Source organism: Vombatus ursinus, unplaced genomic scaffold (genome assembly GCF_900497805.2).
Source record: "Vombatus ursinus unplaced genomic scaffold, bare-nosed wombat genome assembly UNPS02014791.1, whole genome shotgun sequence".
Taxonomy (NCBI): Eukaryota; Metazoa; Chordata; class Mammalia; order Diprotodontia; family Vombatidae; genus Vombatus; species Vombatus ursinus.
Window position 1 is genome coordinate 63,753,019 of NW_020954569.1, and position 25,610 is coordinate 63,778,628.

General features: G+C 37.9%; 1 protein-coding gene across 2 annotated transcripts in view; it reads right to left on the reverse strand.

Moving 5' to 3' along the window:
- Positions 1–25,610, reverse strand: part of LOXHD1 (lipoxygenase homology domains 1) — a 272,249-nt gene that overhangs the window by 74,655 nt on the left and 171,984 nt on the right. For both annotated transcript variants that reach the window (XM_027869011.1, XM_027869010.1), the window contains 4 exons: positions 24,878–24,994; positions 22,224–22,386; positions 16,950–17,104; positions 4,327–4,536 (listed from right to left, as the gene is read on the reverse strand). In XM_027869011.1, coding sequence (XP_027724812.1) covers positions 4,327–4,536; positions 16,950–17,104; positions 22,224–22,386; positions 24,878–24,994 — 645 coding nt within the window. The remainder of the gene's footprint in view (positions 1–4,326; positions 4,537–16,949; positions 17,105–22,223; positions 22,387–24,877; positions 24,995–25,610) is intronic.

Below are 25,610 nucleotides of genomic sequence, written 5' to 3' on the forward strand. Positions count from 1 at the left end.
CAGCAACACATTCACTGTGTTAAATGAAATAAAATTACATTAAGCCATTTAATAAAGCATGGAGGATTTCTGATCTGCCTCATCAGAGGGAGTACTCTCTCACTTCTCATGAAGTCCTGGGAAATAATACAATCATTTTCATTGATCCTGAGCTTTGGCTTTCACATTTTTGGTGTTCATTTTATCTTCAATCCATCCCTGGGAGACAAGAGGAACAAAGATTATTTCATTCATTTTAAAGATGAGGAACATGTAACCTCTTGGTTGCAGAGATGCAACAAGACATTTGAGTATCCTGGGCAAACAGCATGAAGGCTGCCCTTAGTTGAGTGGGGGGTAGGGGGAGAAACAGACATTCTAGGATATCAATTGTTATTAGGGTAGGGGAACAGGTCAGGGAATGGAAGGGGCTCCCCAAGCCTGCCATCTAGTAGTTTCCTATTTTAACTAATTAATCTTGCTAATTTAGCTATTGAACAATTCTAAGTGCTGTCAGCACCTTCTTAATTCACACACCTGGGGAAAGTCCTCATTGACCCACCCTGGGTACAACTCTATAGAAACTTGAGGTGATTTGCCTAGGTGGGCACAAAGAGCTAGAGCCTGGTTATTTTGATTTGTTGTCTATTCAGAGGTGAGGGGGTTGGAGTAGGGCAAGTTAATAGTGAAACCAGGAATGAGAACCCTGGGGACAGGTAAGCAACTAATGGGAGCCTCCTCATTCCACCAATAGAAGGCAAAGGGAGATGCTGGAAAGGCAATGGCTGTAGGGAGAAGTGTTCTGCTTCCTGCTCTCACTGCTCCCTAACCCCACCCCCAGACCAAAACATGGCAAAATTGTGACATAGGGGTTTATAGTACTTTATAGAGTGCTAAGAGCTCTAAGGGATCTTAGAGATCATTTAGTCATGGTATTGTTAACCTTTTTTTGTCTCATTGACATCTTTGTCAGTCAAATGAAGCCTGTGAATCCCTTTTCAGAATGATTTTTTAAAGTGTGTAAAATAAAATATATAGAATCGCAAAGGAAACCAATTGTATTTAAATTGCTTCCAAAATATATATATTTTTAAAAGTTCATGCATCCCAGGTTAAAAACTCTTAATAGTCCAACCTCTTCATTATATAGAAAGGGAAACAATCCCAGAGGAGGGGAAATGACTTGCCCAATGTTTCAGACTAGTAGCTGCATTCAAGTCCCGTAGCCAGGACTTGAAGCCAGGTTTTGTGACTTGGTCAGGGCTTTTTTCACTACACTATTTCACTCTTTCCACTGCTTCTGTCTGCTGCCATTCCTTTCTGTTCCCTCCTCCCTGAACATCCCTATCCTACATTATTCTTTCTTCCTCCCCCACTTCAAAGCTCCTATTCCCTCAGTGACAGGCTCACAGTTGCTATCTGATTAAAAATCCTACTGTATAGTAGAATCTCCGATTCTTCCTAGTCATTCAGTCAAGGGCAAATAATGTGATCACCAAGCTTCATTTTTCTCATTTGTAAAATGGAGATAATAAAATTAATATTACCTACTTCATAAGGTTGCTGTGGAAAAAGTACTTTGTGCACTAAAGCACTAAATAACTGTGAATTAATATTATCTTATAAATATTTTACATCAAGGTGCAGAATGACCCTTAGCACCTCAAGGTGTCACCCTCTTCCATGGGGGTTTCAATCCAATTTAACTCACATTTATAAAGGGGTCATTATGTAAAAGACATAGCACTAGATGATGAAGACACAGAGACAGAAATAGTCCCTCCCTTCAAGGAGTTTATGTTCTCCTGGGGGATAAAACAAGTACAGAGATAAGTAAATGCAATATAATCTGAGAAGGGAAAGAGTACTAATAATATCTTAATCTGAATGAATAAGGTTCACATAGTGGGGATTTTAGATGCTTTAAGAGATCTATTATGTAGGGAAGATATCTGGAAGCAAAAATGCCTTCCCAACTCACTCTTGAATTCATTCTAAGACTATATTCTCCACCTCTATAGAATCCCAGAATGCCAGAGATAGAATAACCTTTGAGATAATTTATTCCAACTCCTCCATTTTACAAATAAGATAATCGAAGCTCAGAGAAGGGAAGTGACCTGCCTAAGTTCACACAGCTGGTCTTCTGATGTCTAGTCCTTTGCTCTTCCTGCTCCTATCTACTTTGATAAACAATAAGCCTTTGCTAGGGAATACAGGTTAGTGAGGCACTATTCTTGCCCTCAGGCAGCTAGGTGGCACCATGGATATAGTGCTGAGCCTGGAGTCAGGAAGACTCATCTTCCTGAGTTCAAATCTGGCCTAAGACACTTACTATCTATGTAACCTTGGGTAAGTAAGTCACTTAACCTGTTTTCCTCAGTTCTTCATCTGTAAAATGAAGAAGGAAATGGCAAACCACTCTAGTATCTTTGCCAAGAAAACCCCAAAGGGGGTCACAAAGAGTTGAATATTACTGAAATGACTGAACAACAAAATCCCCCTCCCATAGATTACACTCTAATGGAGGGATGTAATATATTACAGCTATATAACCAATTAATATCTGATAAGATATTAATCACATCAAGAGATGTGAGGTCTAAGGATGATTCCTGACCAGGAAGATCAGAAAGGTTTTCATGAATGAAAGAGCATTTGAGTTGGACCTTAGAGGATAGATAATCAGTCTTTAAGGAAGCAGGGAGAATAGTGTGAGCAAAGGGAGAGTGATGCGATAGCATGGGGCATACAAGGATACAGTACAACATCAAGTTTGGCTGAAGTGTTGCATACACAGAAGGAGGTGCAATGGGCAAGGTATATAGGTAGAGAAATACAACGGGAGTTAAAGAGGCAACTTGAGGTGTGATTTAGAAAAAACTTCTTAATACTTGTTCAGTCACTTTTCAGTCATGTCTGACTCTTTATGACCCCATTTGGGATTGTCTTGGCAAAGATACTGGAGTGCTTTGTCATTTCATTCTCCAGCTCATTTTACAGATGAGAAAACTGAGGCCAACAGGGTTAAGTGATTTGCCCAAGGTCACATAGCTACTAAGTATCTGAGGTTGGATTTAAACTCAGGAAGATGAGTCTTCCTGACTCCAGGCCTGGTGCTTTGTGCACTATGGTGCCATCTAGCTGATTAGATCTATCCAAAAGTAAAATTGACTGTGGTGGATGGTAGTGAGTTCTCCTGTATGAGACATCTTTAAGGGAAAACACTTGTTATGTATGTTCTAAATGGGATTCTTGTTCAAGTATGTGTTGGACTAGGTGGATCCTGAGGTCTTTTTCAACTCTTGAGATTCTGTGTGTCTATATTCTGTAAAGTTATGAAATGTACAATTGGAAAGGGAGGGTAATGCAATATTGTTGAATATCTTGAGTACCAGAGCAAAGTGCTTATATCACCCTGTAGGAAGTCAATGACCATGAGTGGGTTTTGAGCAGAAGAGTGACGCACCTAGTTTTATAAATAAGGGGATCCACCTAGCAGCGGTGGGAAGGATGAATCAAAGGAATGAGGGATCAGAAACAGAAGCAGGAAGATCTGTTAGCAAGCTGCTGCAATAGCCCAAAGAAGTTCTAATGAGGACTTAGACTAGGGTGATGATTATGGATATAGAAAGGAATGGATAAGACAAGGGAGAATTTAAAGAGGTCGAAATTACCAGGATTGGAAACTGATTAGATGTAAAGGCAAAGCAGAGCAAAAATAAGATGTAATGTCAAGGTTATGAACACACTAGATTAGATGAATGAATTTTCATTGATAGAAATAGTAAAGTCAGAAGGAGATGCAGGTTTTCTTGGAAAGATAATGAGCTCAATTTGAGATATGATGAGTTTGAGGTGCTAGTGAGACACACAATTGGAGCGGTCCTAATTGGAAATACATGTCTGTAGCTCAGAAGGAAAGTCAGGCACAAAAAGATAAATTTTGGAGATAATTGCGTGGAGGTGAGAGATAAAGCCATGGGAATGAATGAAATTTGTCAAAGAAGGGAGGAAGAGGGCTGAGGACAGTGCCTTCAGGAACATTCTCATTAAGCTCCACATGGTGCAATAGGAAAGATGATAGATTTGGAATCAGAATTATTGAACCTGCCTCTGACACTTACCAATGTGACCTTGAGCAAGCGATTTAACATATCTGTGTCTTGATCTCCTTTTATATAAAATGATAGGAGGAGCCTTAGACTAAATGACTTCTAAGGTTTACCATCCTAAGGGGTCATGCTTCTCACCCAGAGAGTGAAATATGGAACATGGGTGGAAAAATCAGTTGTGGTGTGGCAACAAAGTCCCGAGTTTGGGTCTGTCTTCCTGTCTTCATAGTACCTTCTCATAAAAGAGTCGTTCTAGGCGCCCATCCTCCTTCTTCAAGGACAGCCAGCGTCCACAAAGGAACAGGAACTCATCCTCATTAGTATCATTCCAGATTTCAACTTTCTCCACATACCAATCAGCATACCACTTGCTGTTGTCATGTCGGAGTTTGATCTTATATATGACGCCCAGGTCAGCAGCCTCTATGATGAAGGTGTCAGCCTGCAGAATCCAGACAAGGCATGTCACCAGGAGCAAAATCCTATGTTCCAGTTACCTCTCAAAGAATATTGTGCAAGGAGCAGGGGCCCAGACTTTTGCTAGGAGTGTAAAGGAGACGTAGAGCCTCAGAAAAAAAATGTTCTGCCTGCAGAAAATAAAAAGTAAAATAAAAAGTTCCAAATATAATACCTTGCATTCTCATGATACTTCTGCTATGCTCTTCTAGTTTTTTCATAGAAGTATGATTTTTAATATTCAGATCATGTATCCATTTTTTGCTTATTGCAGCATGTATTATAATGCGTTGGTCTAAAACTAATTTCTGTCAAACTGCATTCTAGTTTTCCCAGCAGTTCTCATCAAATATGGAATTCTGCAAGTAATTTATGTTCCCTGGTTTGTCAAACACTTGGTTGATGAATTCTATTGATTCTGATTCATTCTTGTCTAGTCTATTTCACTAATCTACTTTTCTATTTTTAAGCACTGCATATTAATTTTGATGATTACTGCATTTTAGCATAATATGAGGTCAGGAAATGCTATCCCCTTCATTCCTATTTTCTCCATTATTGAAGTTCTAGATCTTTTATTTGTCCAAATGAACTCTATTATTATTTTTAGCTCTACAAATATCCCCTTGGTAGTTGATTGTTATACATTAAGTCTGTAAATTAATTTAGGTTGTGTCATCATTTTTATTATATTGGTGTGGCCTATCCATGAGCATTGAATATCCCTCCAGTTTTCAAGGTTTTTTTTATTTCTTTAATGAGTATCTTGCAGTTGTATCTATGCAGGTTTTGAATATCCATTGGTAGAGTTACTCCCAGATCTTTTGTGCATTTTGTAGTTATGTTTAATGAGGCTTCTCTTCCTACTAATTCCTTCTGGAGTTTGTTATTGCTATATAAAGCTGCTATTGGTTTTGTGGGTTTATTTTATGTCTTTCTACTTTATTGAAGCTATTCATTGTCTCAATTAGTTTCTTTGCTGATTCTCTAAGATTTTCTACATAAACTATTGTTTCATCAGCACAAAGGGATGAACATGTGATGTTTAAAGAACTTTCATACATATATCCTGTTTTGTGCGGGAGGCAGGATAGATATTATTGCTCTCATTATAGACAAATAATCTGAGGACCCAAAAGGTTAAATGGCAAAGCCTATAGTAACGAAACCAGACTATATACCCAATTTATTGATTTTATGCCTTGGGGCCACCCCATTATGTTATTCAGTTTTCTCATCTGTAAAATGAGGTGAAATAGTGCAAATCTATAAAGTCCCTTAAATTCCCATTTTCCATCTCTCAATTTTTTGACCACACATAAAAAGGAAACTGGCCTAACTGGACTCAAAAAAGTGGTTAAGGGGAGGGGAGAAGGATGAAAAAGGAAAGGGAAAGAATTTTGTTGAAATACAATAGCTTCAAAGAGAAGAAAATGACTCAGTCTAAACTCTAAAGACGCATCACAATTGGTGCTTATATAATCAAATACTAATGCAAATACAATGAAAAATGGAGGAAGAAAGTGGAAATATAACCATACAAATGCGCACCCTCAGCACATTCCTCATGTGTGCATGTATGGCAAAGCCTGGCACTGTAATCTAGTTGGCACTGCTCAGGCCTAAGAATCAGAAGAAACAGGAACTGTCTGTGGTACTGAACCTGCGGAACTTCACAGAGCCTGGAGTGTCCAGGGTCACAAAGATTGTTGTAAACACACCATCCACTATAAACCATATCTGCCTCTTTCCTTTCCATGAGGTACACTACAACCCAAATCAGCCATCCAGATGCCAGTGCTCCAATTTATCTTGGGAACTCCCATCCTGGAGTTGAGCTATCATGATTGGTGAGTAAGTTCAGATTAACCCAAATCATTATGTCTAGCCAGCCCTAGATCACATCTTGCCAATTGTCCTGCCACCACTCCTATGAACCCAGATTTTTACCTCTTTCTTTGCACATAGTAATGAAATCAATATTACTATTACATCATCTGCCTTATGGATCAGCTTACCATGCCTGTGACTTCTCAGACCAAAACTCTCGGTCATCGCTGTTGGCACATAGTAGGCACTTAAGTTTTTTTTAATTCATTAAATTTTAGCTACTTCAGCAGAGTTACAATACCACTCTTCTAGAAGTATCTATCTCTCATTCCTATTCTGAAACTGCACCCATACAATCTAGAATGGATATCTTACTCTTTACTGGTTATTTGGACAGTAGCAGCTTCTTAAAGCAATTTAGAGATAATTTGGGAGTTTCTTTTAGAGCAGTGACTCTTGGTGTGTGCAGGGCAAGTAAACTCTCATCAAGTCTTTCCAATGAATCCTGTTCTAAAGTTTCTGGTGGTCAGGAAATACACACACACACACATACACACACATATACATACATACATATACATAAATACATATACACACATATGTCCTATTCCTGGCCTGGATTTTGGTATTGGTTCAGAGGAGGTATATTTTATTCACTGTATTCCCAGGAGAAATTGGTTCCTTCTAGGGAAATAGAGATTTCAAAGTTGACTCTGAGCTGGCCAAAACACAAAGGTTCAGAGGCCAGAGATTATAATTGGTTTCAGACCAGTATACATCTAAGTTTATGTCTGAGTTTGACAATTCTGAAGTCGTCTTTGTATCTACAAATAGAAGGGACAGTCCAGGAGATAAAGACAACTTGTTGCAACTGGGTTCTAAGCTTGGTTCTGAAGTCAACTGTGTGACTTTATTTTTCCCCCAATAAGGTTTCATTTATTTCATTAAATATCTGTCATTTACATGTGCAAAATTTTTTAACATTCATTTTTAAAAAAAAAACTTGGGTTCCAAATCCTCTCCTTCTCTCTCTTCTCTTTTCCCTCCTTGAGATGGCAGTTTGATATAGATTATACATGTCAAGTCATGAAAAATATATTTCCATATTAGCCATATTGTGAAACAAAACACAGACAAAAACCCCAAGAAAAATAGAGAAAGTTTAAAAAGCATGCTTCAACCTGCATTCAGACTTCATCAGTTCTTTCTCTGGAGGTAGATAAAATTTTTCATCATGAGTCCTTTAGAATTGCCTTGGATCATTGATCAGAATAACTAAGTCATTTGCAGTTGATCAATGTGTAATATTGCTGTTACTGTATACAATGTTATCCTGGTTCTGCTCACTTCACTTTGCATCAGTTCCTATAAGTGTTTCCAGGTTTTTCTTTTTCTGAAACCATCCTGCTCACCATTTCTTATGGCACAACAGTATTGCATCACAATCATATACAACTTACGCAATCATTCCCCAATTGAGGGGCACCTCATGAATTTCTTATTCTTTGCCACCACATAAAGAGCTTTCCCCACCAATATTTTTGCACATATAGGTCCTTTTCCTTTTTTTCTTTTGTCTTTTGCGGATACAGACCTAATAGTGGTATTGCTGGATCAAAGTTTATCCACAGTTGCGATTACCCATTGGGCATAATTCCAACTTGCTCTCCAGAATGGTTGTATCAGTTCACAAGTCCACTAACATTACATTAGTACCCCAATTGTTCCACATCCCCTCCAACATTTGTCATTTTTCTTTTTTTGTGATATTATCCAATCTGCTAGGTGTGTGGTGATACCTCAGAATTGTTTTAATCTACATTTCTCTAATCAATAGTGATTTAGAGCATTTTTTTTATATGACTATAGATTCCTTGGAATTTTTCTTCTGAAAACTGCCTGTTCATATCCTTTGGCTATTTATCAATTGGCCTTATTCTTGTAAATTTGTATTCTTATAAATTTGACTCAGTTCTCTAAATATTTGAGAAATGATGCCTTTATCAGAGAAACATGCTGTAATTCTCCCCCCACCAGTTTCCTGTTTTCCTTTTAATCTTGGCTACATTGGTTTTGTTTGTGCAAAAATGTTAATTTAATATAATCAAAATTATCCATTTTACATCCCATAATGCTATCTTTTGTTTTGTTATAAAGTCTTCCCTTATCCATAGATCTGACCAATAAAATTTTCCTGCTCCCCTAATTTGCTTATATCACCATTCTGTCTAAATCACATACAAATTTTGACCTTATCTTGGTATACGATATGAAATGTTGATTTAGACCTAGTGTCTGCCAAATTGCTCTCCGGTTTTCCCAGCAATTTTTGTCAAAAAGTGAGTTCTTGTCCTAAAAGCTTAGATCTTTGGGTTTATCAAACACTAGATTACCTTGGTCATTTACTACTGTGTATTGTGTATCTAATCTATACCACTGATCCACCACACCATTTCTTAGACAGTACTAGATTGTTTTGATAATTACTGTTTGAGATTTTATACTGCTGGGCCACCTTCTTTCACATTTATTTTGACTAATTCCCTTGATATTTTTTACTTTTTGTTCTTCCAGATAAATCTTGTTATTATTGTTTTTAGCTCTATAAAATAATTTTTGGTGGTTTGATTGCTATGACACTAAATAAGTAAATTAATTTACATAGAATTGTCATCTTTATTATACTGGCTCAGTCTACTTATGAATAACTCATATTTCTATAATTGTTTAAATCTGACTGTGTGAAAAGTGTTTTGTAATTGTGTTTATATGGTTCTTGGGTTTGTCTTGGCAGGTAGACTTTCAAGTATTTTATACTGTCTGCAGTTTTTTTAAATGAAATCTATTTCTTCCTGGTGGTCTTTGTTGATAAAATGTAGAAAGGCTGATGATTTATGTGGGTTTATTTTGTATTCTGCAACTTTTTTGAAGTTGTTAATTGTTTCAATTAGTTGGGTTTTTTTTTTTTTGCTGTATTCTCTAGGATTCTCTAAATATACCGTCACATTACCTGCAAAGAGTGATAGTTTCTTTTTCTCATTGACTACTCTAATTCCTTCAATTTCTTTTTCTTCTCTTAATGCTATAGTTAGCATTTCTAGTACAATTTGAATAGCAGTGGTGATAATGGACATCCTTGCTTTACCCTTGATCTTCTTGGGAAAGCTTCTAGCTTATCCCTATTATGGATAATCCTTGATGATGGTTTTAGATAGATACTACATAACACTTTAAGGAAAAGTTCCACTTATTCCTATGCTTTCTAGTGTTTTTAATAGGAGTGAATGTTGTATTTTTGTCAAAAACTTTTTCTGTATCTATCAGGATAACCATATGATTTTTATTGTTTTTGTTATTCATATGGTCAATTATGCTTATAGTTTTCCTAATACTGAATCAGCCCTTGATTTCCTGGTATAGATTTTACCTGGTCATAATTGTATATCTAATCTATTCCATTGATCCATTACTTTATTTCCTAGTCAGCACTAAATTGTTTTGGTAATTACTGCTTTTTAATACACTTTGAGATTTGGTAATGCTAGGCTACCTTCTTTCACATTTTTAAACATTTTCTTTCATGTATTTTTCATATATTGCTGTAGCCTCTGCTTGTATTTTATTTAATTTTTTTTGCATCAATATTGATTAGAGAAATTGACCTATAATTTTCACTCTCTGTTTTTGCTCTTCCATGGCTTAGGTTTTAGTGCCATGTTTTTGTTGTAAAAGAAATTTTGTAGGACTTTTTCTTTCCCTATTTTTCTAAATAGTTTATATAGTTTGGGAATTAGTTGTTCTTTAAATGTTAGATAGAATTCACTTGTGACTCCATTTGGTCTTGGGGATTTTTTCTTTTCTTTTTTTTTTTTCAACAAAGGAGTTTATGGATAATTTGTTCAATTCCTTTTTCCAAGATAAGGTTATTTAAGTATTCTATTTCCACTTGTGTTAATGTGGGCAGTTTATATTTTTAAATATTCATCAATTTCACTTAAATTCTTAGATTTATTGGCATATAATTGGTCAAAATAGCTCCTAATAATTGTTTTAATTTCATCTTCATTGGTTGTGAATTCACCCTATTCATTTTTGCTATCAGTAATTTAAATTTCTTCTTTATTTTTTTTAAAATCAAATTACCCAATGGTTTATCTATTTTCTTGTTTGTTTTTTTCCCATAAAACCAGCTCCTAGTTTTACTTATTAGTTTAGTGGTTTTCTCACTTTCAATTTTATTAATCTCTTCTTTGGTTTTCAGGATTTCGAATTTGGTGTTTAATTGGGGATTTTTAATTTGTTCATCTTCTAGTTTTTTTTTAATTGCAAGCCCAATTCATTGATCCATTCTTTCTCCATTTTGTTGATGTAAGCATTTAGAGATAAAAATTTTCCCCTAAGTACTGCTTTGACTGTATCCCATAAATATTGATAAATTTTTCATTGTTGTCATTATCTTTAATGAAATTATTTATTGTTTCTATGATTTGTTCTTTGACCCACTCATTCTTTAGGATTATTTTTAGTTTCCAATTAATTTTTAGTCTGTTTCCAATTAATTTTAAGCTATTTCCATGGCCCCTTGTTAAATGTAATTTTTGTTGCATTATGATCTGGAAATGATGCACTTAATATTGCTGCTTTTCTGCATTTGATTGTGGAGTTTTTATGTCCTAGTACATGGTAAATTTTTGTGAAATGCCATGTGAAACTGTATAAAAGGTAAATTCCTTTCTATTCCCATCCCAATTTTTTCTAGAGGTCTATCATATCTAACTTTTTCTGAAAATCTTATTTATCTCCTTAATTTCTTTCTTGTCTATTTTATAGTTAGATTTATCTAGTTCTGAGAGGGGAAAGTTGAGGTCATCCACTATTATAGTTTTACTGTCTATTTCTTCCCATAGCTCATTTAACTTTTCCTTTAATAATTTGGATGCTATGCCATTGGGCGCATATACATTTAGTATTAATAATGCTACATTGTCTATGGTACCTTTTAGCAAAATGTAGTTTCCCTGATTATCGCTTTTAATTAGGTATTTTGTTTTTTGCTTTTGTTTTGTCTAAGATCATGATTGCTACCCCTTCTTTCTTTCTTTCTTTTTTTACCTCAGCTGAAGCATAATAGATTCTGCTCCAACCTCTTATTTTTACTATGTATATGTATCTCAGTTTCAATTGTACTTCTTTTTTTTCCAATTTATTTATTTTTGGTTTTCAACATTCACTTCCACGAGATTTTGAGTTCCAAATTTTCTCCCTGTCTCTCCCTCTCCCACCCCATGATGGTGTACATTCTAATTACCCCTTTCCCAAATTTGTCCTCTCTTATATCATATCCCCCCCACCTTCTCTTATCCCCTTACCCTTCTATTTTCCTGTAGGGTAAGATAGATTTCTATACTCCATTGCCTGTGTATCTTATTTCCTAGTTGCATGTAAAAACAATTTTTAATTTTTGTTTTAAAAACTTTGAGCTCTAAATCCTCTCCCTTCCTCCCTCCCCACCCACCATCATTGAGAAGGCAAGCATTTAAATATAGGTTATACATATGTAGTCATGCAAAACAATTTCATAATAATCACAGTGTGAAAGACTAACTATATTTCCCTCCATCCTATCCTACCCCCCATTTATTTTATTCTCTCCTTTGACCCTGTTCCTCCTCAAAAGTCTTTACTTTAATTATGCCCTCCCCCAATCTACCCTCCCTTGCATTACCCCCTCTCTTATTCCCTTCCCCCTTACTTTCCTATAGGGTAAGATAGATTTCTATACCCAATTGGGTGTGTATGTTATTCTCACCTTAAGCCAAATCTGATGAGAGTAAAGTTCACTCATTCTCTCTCACCTCCTCCCTCTTCCCCTCCACTATAAAAGCTTTTTTTACCTCTTTTATGTGAGATAATTTACCCCATTTTACCTCTCCATTTCTCCTTCTTCCAGTACATTCCTCTCTCACCCCTTAATTTTATTTTTTAGATATCATCCCTTCATATCCAACTCACCCTGTGCCCTCTGTCTGTCTGTCTATCTATCTCTATGTATCTCTATCTATCTATTTATCTATCTATTTATCTATCTATCTATTCCTTCTAACTACCCTAATAATGAGAAAGGTCTCATGAGTTAGAAATATCATCCTTTCATGTAGGAATGTAAATAGTTCAACTTTAATAAGTCCTTTGTGATTTCTCTTTCCTGTTGACCTTTTCATACTTCTCTTGAATCTTGTATTTGAAAGTCAAATTTTCTATTTAGCTCTAGCTTCTCAAGAATAAATTAAATTCCTCTATCTTCCTTGAATGTCAATTTTACCCTTCATAGATTATACTCAGCTTTGCTGGGTGATTCTTGGTTTTAATCCTAGCTCCGTTGACCTCCGGAATATCATATTCCAAGCCCTTTGATCCTTTAATGTAGAAGCTGCTAAATCTTGCGTTATCCTGATTGTGGTTCCACAATACTTGAATTGTTTCTTTCTGGCTATTTGCAATATTTTCTCCTTGATCTGGGAACTCTGGAATTTGGCTATAATATTCCTTAGAGTTTTCCTTTTGGGATCTCTTTCAGGAGGTGATCAGTGGATTCTTTCAATTTCTATTTTACCCTCTGGATCTAGAATATCAGGGCAGTTTTCCTTGATAATTTCTTGAAAGATGATGTCTAGGCTCTTTTTTTGATCTTGGCTTTTCAATAATTTTAAAATTATCTCTCTTGGATCTATTTTCCAGGTCAGTTGTTCTTCCAATGAGATATTTCACATTGTCTTCTATTTTTTCATTCTTTTGGTTTTGTTTTACAATTTCTTGATTTCTCATAAAGTCATTAGCTTCCATTTGCTCCATTCTAATTTTTAAGGAATTATCTTCTTCAGTGAACTTTTGGATCTCTTTTTCCATTTGGCCAATTCTACTTTTTTAAGGCATTCTTCTCCTCATTAGTTTTTTGTACCTCTTTTGCCATTTGGTCTAGTCTATTTTTTAAGGTGTTATTTTCTTCAGGATTTTTTGGGTATCCTTTAGCAAGCTATTGACTCATTTTCATGATTTTCTTGCATCACTCTCATTTCTCTTTCCAATTTTTCTTTTATTTCATTTTTAAAATCCTTTTTAAGCTTTTCCACGGCCTGAGACCAATTCATATTTTTCTTGGAGGCTTTGGATGTAGGAGCTTTGATTTTGTTGTCTTTTTCTGATTGTATGTTTTGATCTTCCTTGTCACCAAAGTAAGATTCTATAGTCTGAGTTTTTTCCCCACTGTTTGCTCATTTCCCCAGCCAATTATTTTACTTTTTAACTCTTTGTTAAAGTAGGGCTCTGCTTCCAGGGTGCAGGATGCACTGTCCCAAGCTTCAAGGGTTTTATGCAGCTGTTTTCAGAGATACTTCTAGGGACCTGTAAGTTTGCATTTCTTCCAAGGTGGTATGATCTAAGGAAAGGTGTTTACTCCTCTCCTGGCCTGTGCTCTAGTCTGTGAGTGACCACAAGCACTCTTTTCTGCCCTGGAACTTTGAGGAGTGTTCCCTCTTCACTGCTTCCACAAGCTCTGCTATGCCAGTGCTCCTCCTCACCCCAGGACCGCTACACAGGACTGTGACCCAGATCTAAGTATGGGCAAAGCAACAGAATCCTGCCCCAGTGCTAGCAAAGAGATCTCTGTAATCTCCTTCTGATCAGTTGTTCGATCCCCTTACTATGTGTGGGCTGAGAGCTCTGGAAGCAGCCACTGCCACTGCAATTGTGGCCGTCACTGCTGCCGCCACCCTGGGGCTGCACTGCACTTTTTTCTCACCCAGGTTCAACAGACCTTTCCCACTGACCTTCTAAGTTGTCTTTGGCATTTGTGGATTGGAAGGCCACAGCTGCCTGTGATTCAATTCCCTGAGGCCTGCTCTGGGTTTTCTGGGCTTGGTTCATGTCATCATGGCCCATGCTTAACTGCACTTCTCTCCCAGTCTGGCACAACAGATCTTTCCCTAGACCAGCCAGGTTGTCTTGGGCTGGAGATTTGTTTCACTCTGTCTTTTTGTGGGTTCTGCTGGTCTAGAATTTGTTTAGAGTCATTTTTACAAGTATTTGAAGGAGAACTTGAGCAAGTCCCTGCTTTTACTCCGCCATCTTGGCTCTGCCCTACCTCCCCAAAGTGTGTTGCTTGTAAACAACATATTGTTGGATTGTGGTTTTTAATCTATTCTGCTATGCACTTCTATTTTATGAGTGAGTTCATCCCATTCAACATTCATAGTTATGAAAACTAACTGTGTATTTCCCTACATTCTATTTTTTCCTTGTTTATCCCCCCTACCCATCATCCTCAAAAGTCTGCTTCTGACCACTGCCTCCCTTAATCCCCCTTCATTTCTATCAGCTGCCCTCTTCTCCCATATTTTATCCCCTTCCCTTCCTATTCCCCTGTTGGGTAAGATAGGTTTCCATATTTAACTGAGTGTATATTTTATAACTTCTTTGAACCAATTCTGATGAGAGTAAGGTTAAAACATTGCCTACCATCACCCCCCACCCATTTTTCCTTCTCCTATAAAAGCTTTCCTTTTCACTCCTCTTTTATGTGAGATAATTTCCTTATTCTACCTCTTCCTTCCCCTTTCTCCCAATGCATCCCTCTTTCTCTCCCCTTAATTTTTTTGAAATCATCCCATCATAGTCAATTCACACCTGTTCCTTCTTTCTATGTATACTTCATTTGATTGCCCTAATAATGATAAAATTCTTAGGAATTACAAGTATCATCTTCCCATACATGAATACAAAGAGTTTAATCTTATTAAATCTCTTATGATTTCTCTTTCATGTTTACCTTTTTATGCTTCTCTTGAGTCTTGTGTTTGAATGTTAAATTTTGTATTCAACTCTGGTCTTTTCAACAGAAATACTTGAAAGTCCTCTATTTCATTAAATATCCATTTCCCCCCCTGAAGGATTATATTCAGTTTTTCTGGGTAGGTTATTCTTGGTTGTAATCCTAGCTCCTTTGCCTTCTAAAATATCAAATTCCAAGCCCTCTAGCTATAGCTGTAAAGTCAGCAATGATGGTTGTGACCACAGAGAGATGTGGGCAAGCCTAAGGCTGCCAAGTTTGGGGAAATGGAAATATGGTCAAGGAATAAGAGTAGATAAAAAAGAGAGATAAATTCGATGGGGAGAATAGAAGAGAGAGTGGGGATGGAAAGGGAAAGAGAAGATGGAGAAAATATTCCCAACACTGGCCTTGGGCCTTAGATACTGTCCAGTGGAAGCTCTGTGATAGGTCTCTGGGTCCTGGAGCTTAATTTAGAGCTAGAAAGCACCTCAGAGATTTTTGTTCAACATTCTCCTTGTGCAGATGAGGAAACTGTGGCCGGGGGAAATTAAATGACTTACCTAAGATCACCCAGATAGTAAACATCATAGGCAGGTCCCAGGTCTTCTGAACCTGAGTCCTCTGACTATAGGGCCAGTGCTCTTTTCATTGAATCTCCTCCTCTTGTGTAAGAATAATAAAGCTGGAAGGTCAGAACAAATTCCATATTTCATAGTAGAGGAAACTATGGACCAAGAGTTATATGACTTGCCAAAGGTCATATAATTAGTTAATAGCAAATCTGAGACTAGAACCCAGGTCTTCGGTGATCTGATCCAATCTTGAGATCTATCTCCCGTATTAGGTTTTCCCTTCCTTCCTCAGCCCAATGAAAACACCCTCTTTTGATCTCCTATTCTATTTACTTTATGTATCACTTTTCTAACATTCATCACATGTAATCAATCCTAGAAAGTTTTTTTTTAATTGGCCATGTTTCCCTGATTATGTTATAAATGCATCCAGTATTGGGTTCAGATCTCTTACCTCTCTGTACCCCTAGGATCTAGCAGAGTGATTTGTATGTATTGGACACTTGCAAAATACTTGACGATGGTGATAGTACAAAGACTTCTGTAGCTTCTTCTTTTTTTTGTTTTTTTTTTTAGGCAGTTGGGGTTAAGTGACTTGCCCAGAGTCACACAGCTAGCAAGTGTCAAGTGTTTTGGTCTGAGGCCGGATTTGAACTCAGGTCCTCCTGACTTCAGGGCCAGCGCTCTATCCACTGTGCCACCTAGCTGCCCCTGTAGCTTCTCTAAATAAAACAAATATGAAGACATAGTTCCTGCCCTCCAATAGCTTAGAATCTAATTAGAGAGGCAAGGTTAATATACATTGAAACAAATAACAATACAAGGTGCTATGCAATAAAAGATAAATGAGTAGTAAAAAAAATAAAACTTTAGGAATTCAGGAGTTTAGGAGGGAGAGATCATTGAAGTCTGGAATAGTTAGGGAGGGTTTCACAAAGAAGGTAGGTCATGGGTTGGGCCTTACAAGATAGGTGAGTTTGGAGGGGCAGAAACAGTGGAGGAAAATATTCCTGGTTGGGGCAAGCATGGGGAGTAGCATGAAGTGTGATTGCAAAATTCTAGAGAAAGACTTTGCCCCAGAGATTATGAAGAAGACAATTAGGGGATGCATTGAGGATGGAGGTAGGGGAGAAGGAAAGGACAGGGAGATAGGAGTGTGTTCATCCATACCGTTCCTTTTTCAAATTTGTTAGTCCTGTTTTCTGACTTGCCAAGGTACCGCTCCCCTGTGTCTCCAAGGTCTCCATAGATTGTGATGAAGACCTTAGCATCTGTTCCAGCGCCAGGTATATTCCCAGTGAAGATCTGCACTGAATACAGAATAACTATATGGACAAACAGACAAAGAAGAAAAAACATGACTCAGTGCAAGGGAGCTAAGTTCATAGGTAGCATCAATGAAACACGTAGACCCAAATGATAAGTAGTGTGGATTCGGATATGACCACAGATGTTCTAGTACACACACTTGTGCAACCAGATATATTGACCAGATCCTTTAGAAGACTGATGAAAAGGATTCATGTGATGAGCTGAGAACCTTCTGATACAGACAATATAGACATACTACTCCTTTTCCTTTTTTTGTTGCTGCATATCTAGATGTAAATGTTCTCAGAACATCCAGATCCTTATCTGATGTAGAAAGCTAGCTATTCAGAAAATGGAGTGCATCCAAAATTTTTTGAAGAAATTTAAGAGACATGGATGATAGATAGCTATCTATTCCACCTCAGTCCCAGTCCTGGATAAAGATGAATCCAAATGCACACATCAAGATTAGCCTGAGAGGGCTGGCCAACGTTAATTCTCATGAGAACTAACTGAAAGTTGTGATATTGTGATCATTAAATCCACATTATAAAATTATTAGTGCTTCTCATTTGTGAGTGACTCCTATCTGAAACAACTCCATTATTGTTCAAGAGATTCAATATAACCAAGGGCCTTCTGGCTAAACTTGATAGAAGCCAGAGTTTAGACTCTGGCTGCAATGCAGACAAAACAAGCAGTTCATTGAATTTTTTACTTTCCAGCTGCATTTATTGGCATCATCAAGACATAGATAGCCTTGGGTCTCTAACAGCCATAGGGTGTAATTGATCTGTCAATGTAAGTATCTTGACTCCATGGAAGGAAAGTCTTTTTGAACCTTGGTCTCAGAATGTGATGTAATGTCACTGGGGCTGTCATTAAACAGCCTTAATTTTTTTTTCCTCTCTGGGACCTTGAGGAGCTAGGAAAACTGATTCAGCTCTTGGGTGCTGAGCAATGCAGATGTGCAATGAAATGTGGCTATTTCTGGATCCCTCCTCCCTCTCTAGGCCCACCTTGGGCACTGATCGTTAGTGAAAGAATGTTTCCCTAGAAACACTATAAAGAGCAACACAGTTTTAATAGCGCATTAGTAACATACAATGGCCCCAAGAGGTTTATTCAGGCAGCTTTCTAGGGCACTCTTCTGGGATTTTAAATGAAAAGGGACACGTCCATAGAATTTTATAGCATCTCGAAGTTGGGGAGAAAATAAATGTTTGTCGTAACTGAAATTCTAATCTATAAATGATCAGCAACCATATTCAAGGAGCACTAGAGGTAAAAAAAAAAAAAAAGAAAGAAAGATGGTGTGAACATGATGGACAAGAAAGCCCTCCTGTTCTATAGGTCCAGTAGGATCACAGAGGCTAGGAGCTAGGATTTGGGGTTGTCCTTCCCACTCAGCCGTGAGAGCTTCTTCCATAAAACAGAAAGAAGAGGTGGGGGTGGAATTTCCTACTTTTCTGAATGATTTGATCTAGGTAGGCTAATACAGATGATTCAGGCAAGCAAAGTGGTTTGTTTGGGTCTTTAATTATCCAGTGATTTTGTCTATACCACTGCTGTTCATTCAGAATGTCAGAAAACTTTGGCATCACAGAATGAACTGGATAATTGGTGATATGCTGCATCATTTCCCAAATATCTCCTTTATCAAAGTGTAACCAAGAACATATGAAAAGAAGAGGGAGTGGAAAGAGAAGAGTATATGTGTGTGTGTGTGTGTGTGTGTGTATCTGTGTGTCTATGTTTGTGTGTTTGTGTGTGTGGGTATGTTCATGTGTGTGGGTACGTTCATGTGTGTGGGTACGTGTATAGGTATGATGAAAATGGACCATAGGTCAATAGATAGATGAACATTCTTGACACTAATCAGATTTGATCCAGTGACACTGGCCTATTGACATTGGCTGTTCCACCAATAAGCCACTCCATTTTTTGGCTCTGGGCATTTTTGCTGGCTGTCTCCCATGCCTGGAACATTCTCCCTCCTCAATTCAGCTTACTGAATTATTTCAGCTAGCTGCCTTTAAGTCCTAACAAAAAATCCCATCTATTTTCAGGAAGCCTTTGCTAACCTCTCTTAATTCAAGTGCCTCCCCTTTCTTAATTATTTTTTATTTATCCTGTATATAGTTGTTTGTATATATTTGTTTGTATGTTATCTCCTCTATTAGATTGTGAGTTCCCTGAGTGCAGGTACTGTCTTTTGCCTCTTTTTATCCCCAAAACTTAGCACAGTGCCTGACACATAGTAGGCGCTTAATTAAAAAATGTTCATTGATTGGTGTAAAATACAATAATATACGAAATGCACTTGTAAGAAGGACCTGTGATTTCAGTGGTGCAGACTATAATGTCTACTTTATAATGTAATATAACTTTAAAAAACAGATACACGCATCCCCTAATTTACATGTGTTGATGAGCACTGTCTTCTTCAAATAATCACTTTGGGAGACTCTGTAGCCCAGCAGTACTGCCAGTTTTCAGATCCTTGTTGGAACAAACTCTTGAGCCTGTGATAGATTCTCTTATAAATGTGCAATGATGGAAATTCATCATTCTTTGAAGACATTCAATTTTTTAGAAATAGCCTAAAGTCATTTAGAGCCCAGTTTAGAGGAATAAGATTAGTCATCACATTGGGTAAACCTGTTTTTAGTCCTAAAAACAGGCATTGTTGTCAAGTAATGAGACTGATTTTTGATGTGACTTATATACTGGCAAGAATGGAAGAACTTATTGGAAAAGTTGGAAGAGCAACTGGAGAGTGGATGATGATGATGATGATAGGGCAAGATAAAGGGAGAGGAAAACAACAAAACATCAAGAAGTGAAGGGGAAAAAGTTTTAGGGAACACTTATAGATAGGGGAGGGAGGAAAGATGAAGTACTCACATAAGAAATAGAAAAAATTCAAAGTCATGGAATGTTGTGGAGTCATTTCAGACATAGCCAACTTTTCATGACCACATTTGGGGTTTTCTTGGAAAAGATATTGGAATGGTTTGCCATTTCCTTCTTCAGCTTATTTTACAGATGAGGAAAATGAAGTAAACAGGGTTAAGTGACTTGCACAGGGTCATACAACTAGTAAGTGTTTGAGGCTGGATTTAAACTCATGAGGTGAGTCTTTCTGATTCCAAGTCCAGCGCTCTATCTGATGCACTATCTAGTGGCTAAAGTCATGGAAATGAAAGGAGAAAGTTTCAAGAAGTGGTTGGTCAACACTGTCAAATGTGATACAGAGATCAAAGAAGATGAGGGATAAGAAAAGCTGTCTGGCTCACATTGACCTTGAACTCATGCCTTGGCTTTCTTAGGACCATGCACTAAGTTCTGATAAAGGTGATTTTTCTCTAAATTTAAATGTGCCCTAATCATAACATCCAATACTCACTATGCTTGAAGACATATGATTGAATTAGAATTAGAATAGCAACTAGGGACAGTGAGATGAAAAAGATTAAGTTCTTCAGATCAGAAGAAAAATGGATTGAAATAAATCTGTCCTCCTCATCTTTACCCTACCTATACATTGGCTTGGCCATCTCCAGTAGTCCTGATGAATATCTGGCCACTGGACCCAGTTGACTCTGGAGGAGAAAGTGAGGCTGGTGACCTTGCACAGCCCTCCTTCACTCAAAACAAAGTCAATTGCAAGTCATGTCATCACCTCCCTGATGTCATTTGAGAACAAAGGACAAATACAACCTGTGAGTAGACCCAGCTGACCAGTTCCACTTGGGTAACTCAGCTCCTCGTCCTTGTCCCTGTGCCTGTCCCTGTCCCTCTCCTTCTCCTTCTCCTCCTCTCTGGGGTTTATTGGCTAGATTTCTTTCTCAAAGACCTAGCCTAAGACCCAATTCACTCTGGAGCTGAGATTGGACAACAATAATTCCCTGCCCAAGCACCACTTAATGGGTATTTTTGGGCTCTCCTGGCTCAGAGTGAATGTAAATAGTAATTGTTTCTCTTTTGGCCAGCAACCCTAAGGGTCTGCCCCACCCCCAGTTTGATTTTAATTTTTTATTAAAGGGGCCATCCCTTGACACTTCTTAAAGAGGCCTTTTCACTGAATGGGCGTTACCTCACTCAAAGTGAGAACCTGAAAAGGCAAGGGCCAGGGTCTCCAATTGCATCCTGGGGCCATCTCCAGTTGTCCTGATGAATATCTGGCCACTGGACCCAGATGGCTCTGGAGGAGAAAGTGAGGCTGGTGATCTTGTACAGCCCATCTTCCTCAAACGAAAATCAATTGCAAGTATGTCATCACCTCCTTGATGTCATCATCCTCTTCAAGAACGAAGGATAGACAACCACAATAATAACAACCTATCCATTGAAGAAGACTCAGTGAACAGATGAAAGATGGGTAGACAAAAAAAAGAGGTGAGAAGAAGCCAGGAGTCTAGATAATCTACAAACAGGATCATCAGTCCCTGGATAATGAGATTTGATCATACAATAAGATCTCACTTATCTGAATCCCAGCTGCCCAAGAATTATGTCTATCTAAAACATGTCTTCACCCAATATGAGCATCAAAAGCTTCTGAACTACCAAAACAGATGTTACAAAGTCTATATACAAGAGATTTATATTCATGCTTTTTTCTTAGAACTTCTTATACACTTGTTTAGATTTTTTTACTCTTATTTTATACACAGTTCTGACACAGTTGGCTATCTGATGTTCAAGCCCACAGCAGATGAGAAGAAGCCAATTAGGAGAGAGTCTGCTACAAGATGGCATGCTGACAGTTGTGGGAGATGATAGCTGAGAGCCTAACATCAAGGGGAGAGACAGAAAAACTATCAAAGCAGACACAAGCTCTCAGAAAGTATGGCATTCTGGGGACATTTAATGTAGGCTACAAATAGGAAATGAAAACATCAATGTATTATTGCACAGTACAGAAGTTCAAGGCAAAGTTAAATAATGTTCAGTATTTATTGTTTAAGGAGGCAGGGGAGTGTGCAATGTATTTTAGAAAAATGTTCATTCCATATGATTAATGTTTTAAAGTGTTGATTCTTAAAATCAAACCCCTTATTATTCATAATCACATAACATCAAGGGTTGGGGTTCAGGGTAGAACATGGATCCTGTCATCATACTTACTGTCCAGAGGTTCTTCTATTTCCTTATAAATTTGTCTTAAAGACCCATCTTTCATTACTTTTTCAGTAAACATATCAAATGGGACCAGTTCTCGGATAGTCTTCTTATCATCTTCAGAGGTGGCAAGCCATCGATCACAGGCAAATGTCACAGTCTCTGACCCCTAGAGCAAAGGGGAAGGGAAAAGAAATTCAGCTTTCAATAGGGAAAATGCCTAGTTCATCAATTCCTAAGCAAGCCAGTCAATATTCAGGCAGGAGTCTCTGGTGACTGGGACAACTATATATCATAGAGCTACTTGTTCATACAAAAATGACAATAGGTCAATTGTTTAAAGACTCTCCCTCCAAATCCTACTGCATTCCATTCCTTCTTAAGTTTTATCTTTTGAGTAACTATCAAGTTTTAGAATTGTTGCTTTAAGGTTGGCTAGGTGGCTCAATGGATAGAGTGCTGGGCCTGGAGTCAGGAAGACCTGAGTTCAATTCTAACCTCAGACTCTTACTAGCTGAGTGACCATAACCTCTGCTTGCCTCAGTCCAGAGCTGCACAAAGTCATCAGCCTTGCTCTCTCCTCCAGGGTCATTGGAATCCAGTGACAAAACATATGTCAAGACAACTGATGGCCCAGGATGCAGTGGGTGACCTTTAAGAAAATGATGGTGTAGGGGATGCTGGCCCTTATAAATTAGTGAAGTATGGATGTGTCACTATGTTGTGAGGCCGTCTTAAATATAGTACGATGTCCTGGGTCTCCTTTTAACACATTGCCAATTTGTAACCAGGAGGAGAAGTATATTTAGACCACATGAACTTGTGTAGTTGTGTACATGTTTGTGTATATGTGTGTGTGTATACATGTGTTTATGGAGGTATGGATATCAGTACACAATGTGGACTGGAATGTGGAGAGAGAGATGGCTAGACCTATCTCCTGCACTTCACTGACAAACAGCTTTATAAAATTGTGCACCCCGCAGGTCTCCACTTTTCCATTATCTGCTCCACTAAGGGCTTGGTGCCTGGTTTCTGCCCTCCATCATTCTGCTGAAACTGGGCTGTCAGAGGCTACTGATGCCCTTCAAATGGCCACATCCAAAGATCTTTTTTTCAACCCTCCTTTCCTTTCTTCCATGTTATAGTTGACACTTCTGGCTACCCCCTCTCTAAATGCTCTCCTTCCTTGCTTGATTACAGAGATACTTGGTTCTCTTTCTTTTTCTTTCTTTCTTTCTTTCTTTCTTTCTTTCTTTCTTTCTTTCTTTCTTTTCTTTCTTTCTTTCTTTCTTTCTTTCTTTCTTTCTTTCTTTCCTTCCTTCCTTCCTTTTTTCTTTCTGCAATCAGGGTTAAATGACTTGCCCAGGGTCACACAAGTAGTAAGTATCTGAAGTCAGATTTGAACTCAGGTCTTCCTGACTCCAGGCCCTGTGTTCTATCCACTGCACCACCTAGCTGCCCTCCTCTGCAATTTTCCTTAAATTCATTCTTTCCCCTCTATAACCACTGATGCCGTCTTCTTCCAGGCCTTTATTACCATCTTCCTAGGCTATTACAATAGCCTGCTGATATCCCAATTTCATCTACAAACTTACCCTCTCAAATCTATCCTTTATTCCACTGACAGAATGGTCTTCCTCATGCACAGGTCTGGTCATGTCACTCATTTAATCAAAAATCTTAAGTTGCATTCAACTGCCTGCCAACTAAAGTTCAAATTCCTTTTGTCTGGCATCCAGGGCCCTTCACAATCTGGTGCCATCCTCCCTTTCTGGCATTTTGTCATATTGCTCCCTTCTGTGCCCTCCACGCCCCTGTTAAACTGGACTGTTTTCTGGCCCTGAGATATTCCCTGTGCTTTTCTGCCTTGATGTGCCTCTGTTTTCACTGTTCCCTATGGCTACACTATCCTTTTTTTTCTCTTCATTATTGAATTCTTGCCATTTATTTATTGTTGTTTTTTAACCAGACCTATGATTTCAACAGGGCAAGGAGCTCCTGATGAGGAAATCCCCTTTATGAATGCAGATGGCACCTTCTCTGTCATTTATAAACTAAGAGAGTAGCTTGAGACTTTGAGAAATTAAATGATTTTCCCAGGGTTACACGGCCACTATGTGTCAAAGTAAGACTTGAACCCAGGTCTTCCTGATCCTATCTATTACCCATGCTGTATCTTACATGATTTAAAATCCAATTTAGATACCATCTTCTCCATAAAACCCTACCTGATCACCCTATCAATAACAACTTTCTTCTTTTGACTTAGCGAACACTTTGTTTTGTACGACTTAATTTTAATTAGGCAATATTATATTTAGCTATCTGTGTTTGCATCATTCCCTATTATATTAGATTTGAAGCTTTGTGAGAACAAAGACCATATATTATCTGAAATTTGCATCTCCCATATCTAACACAATGCTCTGCACATCATGTCTTTAATAAATGTATGTTGATTGAATGCATAAATCAAATTAATATGTGACTCTTTGCACCTTAGATTTGAAAATGTTTTTGAGCTATTTAATCAAAAATCTAGCACTGAGTTCTCAGTGGACAAGGCAATTTTCACAATCCCTTTTGCAAACTCTTTAACTTATCAGAACAGGAAAGACTGCCAAGTAGTTGCAGGAAATCCTAGGGCAGGAACATACATCTTTATCTGGCAGGAGCCTTCGGATATCCACATGGTCACAGTGCCACCCAGCATTCATGCCTGCATTGTCATGTCCAATCCTAATTTTTTCAATGACTTCTCCCACATCCTCCATCTGAAGAGAGGGCAAAAAACACAGGGCACTAGCTTAGTGTTTTTTTAAATAAAACATTTAATGAATAAATCAGGGAAGGATCAATAAAAATGTTATACCCAGCAAAGTCCTATTTTTCCCTTCCCTTCTGGCCATGAAAGTGAGAATTGACTTTAAGTCATTCTTTGACTCACAAAAGAAGGGAAAGCTTCCCCAAAAGCTTTGGGGAAAGATTTCAGATAAGAAGAGAAGGAGATAAGGCCTTTCTACATCTGAGACACTTTTCATTATCCAGTTGTATGTCTTATAGTCTCTTTCTCTGCCAGAGTTGGTCTATTAACACATCAACCATCTTATCAGTGGGACTGGGCCCTTTGATCCAATTGCTCCCATAAAAAGGAAGACCTGAAGGTAAGAGGAAGAGAGAAAAATACCAAAAGACTGAGAAAGGAACAGTGGGGCTGAACCTCCCTGACTCCCTCCAAGCAGGTTTGAGTTGAAGAAAAAGAACCAGGGCAGGGAGTCCTATATGATATTACTGCCAAGCCAAGCCATGAGTAGACTCTTTTTTTTTTTTTGAGAGAGAAACAATGTGGCATAAGGAAAGTACTGTACTTGAATTCAGAAAGACCTAGGT